Source organism: Penaeus monodon, unplaced genomic scaffold, assembly GCF_015228065.2.
Source record: "Penaeus monodon isolate SGIC_2016 unplaced genomic scaffold, NSTDA_Pmon_1 PmonScaffold_17180, whole genome shotgun sequence".
NCBI classification, from domain to species: Eukaryota; Metazoa; Arthropoda; class Malacostraca; order Decapoda; family Penaeidae; genus Penaeus; species Penaeus monodon.
In genome coordinates, this window is record NW_023646574.1 from 1 (window position 1) to 7603 (window position 7603).

The 7603-nt window shown below is 36.7% G+C and overlaps 1 protein-coding gene across 1 annotated transcript; it reads left to right on the forward strand.

Annotated features, from left to right (window-relative positions):
• Positions 1–83: 83 nt before the first annotated feature.
• Positions 84–1849, forward strand: LOC119569616 (extensin-like; the record flags this gene model as incomplete). Its single annotated transcript, XM_037917690.1, has 4 exons — positions 84–123; positions 285–485; positions 950–1126; positions 1461–1849. Coding segments are annotated over 4 exons (807 nt in total), but the record flags the coding sequence as incomplete, so codon positions are not given.
• Between the last annotated feature and the right edge of the window lie 5754 nt (positions 1850–7603).

The window sequence follows — 7603 nt, forward strand, 5'->3', positions numbered from 1 at the left end:
ATCCCTTTGGTTCCCCTTTTTGGCTTGGCCTTTAATTGCATGGGTCCAAATTTGCTTTCCTGGAAGTCCCTTTGGTCCTCCAGGGATGCCCGGAAGATATCTTGTCCTTCATGCTTACCCCAGGTGAGAGATGGGTTTTCCCCTCTGGGTTTTCCCCCCCCCCCTTTCCACCTTGGGTCCCCAGTGGTTTTTTTTTCCTGGGCTCCCCCCCTGTCCTTGTAGGCGTCCATTTGGACTGGGGCTGTTCCCTAACCTTTCTACCCCCAGGATCCCTTGTCCTCCAGGGTGTCCACCGTTCCCCACATTCTGTCCTTTTTGTGGTTACCCAGGAGGCCCCCGTTCCTGCTGGATGTCCCTTTCCCCACCTTTGCCCCCGAATGTTATCCCGGATCCCCCCATTTTCCCCGCAGCCATGTCCCACCAACTCCCCTGTTCCCTCCCCCCTGTTATCCTGGAGAGAAATGCCCCAAAGGAGGCTGCCCAAAGTTTAAACCCCCGTTCCCCCCCGATTTGTGGTTTCCGGGTGGGGGGCAGCCCTGTCCCCCCCCTGGTTTTTGCCCCCCCCGGGCCCCTGTCCACCTTGCTATCCTGGAACATTTTTTGTCCTGTAAAGGGGGGAAATGTCTGTGACTTCCCCCTGTCCTACCTGTTTTTTTTCCCTGGGGAACCTGTTGTTTCCTATTGGATGCCCTCCAACACCCTGTCAGTCTGCTATGGTGGAAACACAAAAAAATTTTCCCCCCCCCCGCAGAAAATTTTCCAACTTACCCTTGGTCCTGATTGCTATCCTGGCAGGGCCCCGTCCCTACTGGCTGGTCCCCCCCCTCCCCCTCCCCCTGCCCAGTTTTTTTTTCTTTTTGGGAAGCTGGCCCTTTGTCCACCAGGTTTTTTCCCAAGAAAGTCCATGTTCCTGACTGCTTTCCCCGGAAAAATCCCCTTTGTCCCTTAGGCTGCCCTCTGACCAAACCCGTGGGGTTTCCTCACCTGTTACCCTGGGGGACAAGTGCCCAGGCCAAATGCCCCATTCATTCCCCCTTGTTCCTGACTGCTAACCCAGGACAGAGCTGTCCGGAAAAGTTTTCCCCCCTGCAAACAACCCATGGTCCTGGGGCTGTTTTTTTCCCAGGTGAATTGTATGTTCCCCCCTTTGGGTTGTCCCCTAATAACACCATGTCCTACTTGTTTTTACCCAGGAAAAGAAATTGTTCCCAGTAGGGATGCCCCCCCCAAACGGCCCCCCCTTTCCCCCCTTTCTGCTAACCCAAAAACCCCTTTGCCCTTAGGCTTTTTCCCCCATCACCCCATGGCCCAGAATGCTAAACCCAGGAGGAGGAGAAAATTCCCCTCCCTGGGCTGTCCAAAAAAAAACACCCTGTCCCCCAACCTGCTACCCTGGTAACCCTTTTCCCCATTTTGGGGGTGCCCCAGTCACCAAGTTGGTCCCTGAAATTGTTACCCAGGGTTCCAGGAAATGGCCCCACTGAACCTGTCCCCCGTAACTGCCATGGTTCCCCCCCCACTTTGCTTTCCCAGGAGGAACCCATGTCCAGGGAAACTGTCCCCCCACCCCACAAGTGGCCCCACCTTTGCTATTTCCCCCGGCCTTTTTGGGTTCCTCCCCGGATGGTTCCTGGAAAACCCCCTTGTCCCCTCTTGGGTATCCAGGGCAGGGCCCATGTCCCATAGGATGTCCCCCCTTCCCCCACACCCTTGCTCAATCTTGCCCCTGCCTGGCAAAACCATGCCCCCCTGGGGTGGGCCCCCGTGGTCCCCTTTTGCCCCCCATGTTTATCCAGGTGGAAAAGTTGTCCTGAAGGGAATGTCCAGTGGGACCTCCCTGTTTCCTTGACTGTTATCCCTGGAAAGCCCCCCTGCCCTGTTTTTTCCTTGTCCCCCCCCCTACAAACCATGGGCCCTCCTTGTTCTGCCTGGAGGAACCCATGCCCCCCCAGGATTGCAGGGTTCCCCGAGAACCTTGTTCCCTACTTTGCTATCCAGGGGTTTTTTCCATGCCCTGGCTGCTGGTTTTCCCCCCCTTACCAAACCCTGGTCCCCCCCTTTGGCCTTTCCCCGGGCCCAAACCGTGGGGCCCGCCTGGGGATTTGGTTTCCACCCCTCTTGGCCTAAAAACCTTGTCCCTCCCGGGCCCCCCCCCCGGGCCCACCGGGGGGCATTGGGGAGGGGCAAATTCCCCGGGGCCTCCCAGGGAACCCAGGGGGGCCCCCGGGGCAGGGCTTTCCACAGGCCCAAAACCCGGGGCCCCCAGGATTCCAGGGAACATGGGAAGCACCCCCAAAAAGCTTTTCCCTGCAAGAAATTGCTGCCCAACAGAGGGGGTTGACCTTCAGAAAAAAATTTAAATTTCCCCCGATTTTCCAAGGAAGAAAAAAAGGGGGACTTATTAAAACAGTTTTTTCCCCGGGCTCACGGGTTTAAATTAAATGAATCTGATCATATTTTGGTCCCTCCACCCTGATATTGCAAATTTTTTTTCCCCTGCTCTTTTTTTTTATAATTTTCCTTTTATTGTAACTTTTAGAATTTTAAATGTTTTCTTTGGGATTTCTTTACCTTTTAGTTTTTTTTTTCTTTCTTTCCGGTTATTTCGCTTGTACCCAATTTTTTCCTCTCAGTTCATTAAATAAATCCAATCCCATCCTTGTAAAATTTTTTTTTCTTCCTCGGTTTTTTCCTAGGTTCACTCAACTTTTCCCTTTTCCCCCATTTTCAAACTCTTTTCCCACTACCTCTACCATTTTTTCCCCATTCCTGGGGACCTTCCCAAGCAAAACCTTACATTCACCCAAAAAAAAGCAAGCAATCAAGTTAAAAAAAAGGGGGCTCCTTTCCATTTCAGAAAACAAGTGTCCCATGTTGAATTTTCGACGTTAAAAACTTGAGGGGCAAAAACTTTGGTGGTCTTTGAGGAACAAAGAGGCTCGATTCGACTTCCAAAGGGGGCTTTGAGGCCCCAAAGTAAAAGGTCCAGAGCAGCCTTTTTTTAAAAAAACAACTTGGGAAACAATTTCAGAGAGGTTAGTGGAAAACTTTTGAAACTATTTTTCCAAAAGGGGGTTTAGTGGAAAAAAAAAAACCTCTGAAACAATTTCCAGAGGGGTTGTGAAAAAAAGTTTTGGAAACATTTTCTGAGGTTTAGTGGAAAAAACTTTGGAACAATTTTTCAAGAGGTTTTATTGGTTCCAACTGAAGAAACTGAAAATGGACTTTTCAAGAGGTTTTTGTAATTTTCAAACCGGAAAAAAACATGGGGGAAATAAGTTTTAAAAAGGTTTTGTGTTTTACAACAGAAACATAGGAATTGACTTCCAGGAAAAGATAAATTTTTCCAACCGAAAGAAAAGAATTATTTTTGGGGGGATTAATCCAAATTTCAGCGGGGAAAAATTAGGAAAAAAAATGTTTTTTTTTAAAAAAAAGAAAATCGAAGGTTAATTTTGTTTTGGTTAAAAAGAAAAATTGGAAAAAAAACAGCCCGGAATTAAAAATTTCTGCCAATGGTTGCTAAAACCTTCTACCCTCAAAGTTCCCCTGCATTTACAGAAGTAAGGGAAAATTTTCCAAAAGAAAAATAAACCCCAGACCCTTTTCCCCCCAATTTCCCCCGAGTGAAATAAGCATTTCCGTTGAAAAAAAAAAAAAGAAAGAAAAAAAAAACAAAATCTTTTAAAAAAAATATGGTTGTAATCTCTTCTGGTTCCTAATGGTAAAAATTAAAGATTTTTCACATAATTATTTTTCCCTGAATTTTTAGTTTTTTGGCCCAACAATAAAAAAAATACTTACAAAATATGGGAAATAAATAATAATAAAAACCAAAAAACGAGTTGAAAAAACGGCAACCCAATTGAAATTCCAGGGGGCGCCCTTTGACAAGGTCCCCCAATGGGCCTACGGGAGCACAAGTCAAGGCTAATAAATCTCCACAATTTTCCCCCCTTTTTTCCTTCCTTTAAAAGATTATAAAAAATGAATTTTTTTTTAAGGGCCCTCCAGCACAAAAAACCCACATAAAGTGCAAATGGCATTTAGATGGGAATATGGTTTAAAGGGTTTGACTGTGGGTTTTTTAAATTCGTCGATTAAAAAGTTGGGGGAAATATGGGCAGGAATAAAACTTGCGGTTTTTTTATTAAACCTTTTTTTTCATTTTATTTGTGAAATTTCTTTTAAAATTTTTTATATATATATATATAAATTTTATATAATAATTTTATTTTATATATATAATATAATTTATATATATATTATATATTTTTATTATATTATATAATAATTTTATATTTTTAAAACAAAATACACCACCCCACACACACCAACCACAACACACAAACACCCAAAAATATAAAATTTTAAAAAAATATTAAAATATAAATATAATAAAAAATATATATATATTATATAATTAATAATTTATATTTATATATTTTTTATTGTAAATATAAATATATTATTAAAAAATATATATATAATTTAAAATTTTAAAATAAATTTTTTATTAAAATAAAATTTTTATATATGTTTGTGGTGTTGGTTGTGGTGTGGTTGTTGTTGTTGTTTTTTAATTCCATGCGTTTAATTTTATTTAAACATTATATGTTTAAATTTTAGCCAACTATTTTTTTCTTAATTCCATCGTGAAAATTTTTTTTATACTACTGCATAAAAAAAGTTTTTTTTTTTTTTGGCTTGGGGGGGGGGCTGTTATTCAAACTTTTTGGGACCAAAATTTTTTTTTTTTTTTTACCCGCAAAACCCTAGGTTTTTAATTTTTTATAGCATTCTAGTTATTTTAGTTTATTTATAAGGGGGAATTTTTTAAAAGAAACCCCTAAAAAAAAAAAATGTAAAAAAAAAAACCCGTACGAATGGGGTTTTTTTTTTTTTGGGGGAAAAATGATTTGGGGAAAAAAAAAGGGGAAAGCTGAAAAAATCCCCATATCTCACAGGTTTTCCTAAAACCTGGGGAAAAGGAACCCCTTTTTTTACTTTTTTTTTTTTTATTTTTTATTAAAAAAATTTTTTTAATTATTTTAAAAAATTTTTAATTTTAAAACAAAAAATTTTTTTTTAAAATTTTTTTTTTTTTTTAAAAAATTATTAATATTTATTTTATTTTTATTTAATTAATAATTTTTATTAAATTTTTTTTATTAATTTTTTTATTTTATTTTTTTTTTATTTTTTTTAAATTATTTTTTTATTATTATTAAAAAATTTAAATTTTTTAATTTTTTATTAAAAATTATTAATTATTAAATTTTTTTATTATTTACTATTTTTTTTAATTATTATTTATCAATTTATTTTTTTTTAGGGGGCCCCCCCTTGGGAACTTTTGATTTGATTTAAAAAAAAAAATAATAAAATAAAAATTTTTTAAAAAATTTTTTTTTTTTTTATTTTTTATTATTTAATTTTATTTATTATTAATTTTTTTTATTAATTTTTTTTAAATTAAATATTATTTTTTGTTCTATTTTAAAAAAAAACCAAACTCGAATATAAAAAATGAGATATTATTTTTTTATTTTAAAAATTTTTTTTTTTAAAATTTTTTTTTGTTTTTTTTTTTTTTTCCCCCCTCCATAATTTTTTAAATTATTTTTCAAATTTTTTTAGTTTTTTTGGTTTTTCTGAAAAAATTTTCCTTCATAAAAAGTTAAAAAATTTAAAATGTTTTTATAAATTAAAAATATTTTTTTAAATTCTTATCCCTCACACCACCAAATTTACAAAAAAAAACCCTGGATTTAAAACGTTTTTAACCATCCCCCTATTTTAAAAAACCAAAACCCAAAATTTTCAAAAAAAAAAAAACTTTTATCAAATCCATAAATCATAAATTTTTTTTTTTTTTCAAAAAATTCCCCCCTTCTTACCACCCCATCCCCCCCCCTTTAAAATTTGAAATTATCCCATTTTTCCCCCCTTAAAAATTTTTCCCAAAAAACATCACAATTAAAACAATCATTTATCACCATCATTTACACAATTTCCATGACTATCAATTTCATCACAGTCATCACCCCTGAAAATCCTTTTTTTCCCCCCCAAATTTATCCCCCACCGAATCCCCAAACATTTTTTAATGGGGGGGTTTTGTACAAAACAGCCTCGAAAACTTTTAAAATTTTTATTAAACCTAACATACATAAAAATACAAACTACATAATATATTAATATTATAATTTTATATATATATATTTTATAATTATTATTTAATATATATTATATAATTTAAAAACTTTGGCTTTTTTGTTTAAAAATTTTTTGTTTTTAAAAAAAATGGGGCCTAAAATTTAAACCCGGTAAAGCATTCAAACCCCCAAACGTATTTCCCCTTCTCTCCCCCACAATTTCCCCAACGGAAACCCCCCCCTCCCTCGCAGTGACCCTTCGCGGGGCCCCCCAAGGGGCCAAAAAGGGCCGCCCCCCGGGTTTTTTTAGGGCGCAAAAGGGGGGCCCCCAAAAGGCCGGCCCGGGCCGGAATTTCCCCCCCCGGGTTTTCCTGCCCAAAATTTTTTTCCCAAAGATCCCCCCAAGGGGCCCTTTTGGTCCTCCTGGCCACAGGGGGGGAAAGGGCGAGCCAGGAAAGCAAAAAGGGGTGAGGAGATCTGGCTGGGGCGAGGCCGTTTTTGGGGAGCGGGTTTTTTTTTCCTTTTGTTTTTCGTTTTAAAGGACCATCCCGGTTTTGTTTATTTTTTTTGTTTTTGCGGATTTTTACGCACATCACCACCACACACGAAAAAAACCACCACACACACACCCAACACACAACCAAAAACAAATTTAAAAAACCCACAAAAACACAACCAAACCAACACAAACAAACACAAAAAAAAATAATAATATAAAAATAATAATTTTAATTTATATAAATAATATTATTAATATAAATATATATAATATATATATTTATATATATAAAAAATATTAACAAAAATATATTTTATTAAATAAAAATTAAAAATATATATATATAATTATATATATTATATTAATATATATTATAAATATAATTTTTAAATATATAATTTTTAATATTTTATTATAATATATATATTAAAAATTATATATATAATATATATTATATATTTTAATATTAATATAAATATATTTATATAAATAATATTATATATATATATATTATATTAGATTAATATATTATTTTTTATATTTAAAAATATATTATATACAAATTATTTATTTTATATATATATAATAAATTATATAAAAAATATATATTATAAAATTATGGTTTTATTATTAATTAATGTAAATTGTGGGTTGTGTTGTGTTTTGTGTGTGTGGGTGTTGTGTGTTGTGGTGTGGTTGTTTTGGGTGGTTTTTCGGTGTGTGGTGATTTAAATAAGATCGCTAACAAAATAACAAACCCAGATGGGGCCCTTTAAACGAAAACAAAAGGCAAAACCCACGGCCCCCCCTTTCCCCATGCCGCCCCTCCCCGGGGGCAAGGCCCGGTTGGAAACCTCGTGCAGGAAGCCGCCCAATTGGCCCTGTGCCCCCGCCCTGGCCTTCCGCCCCTTCCCCCACCCAAATTTTGGTGCAGGAGGAAAAGGGG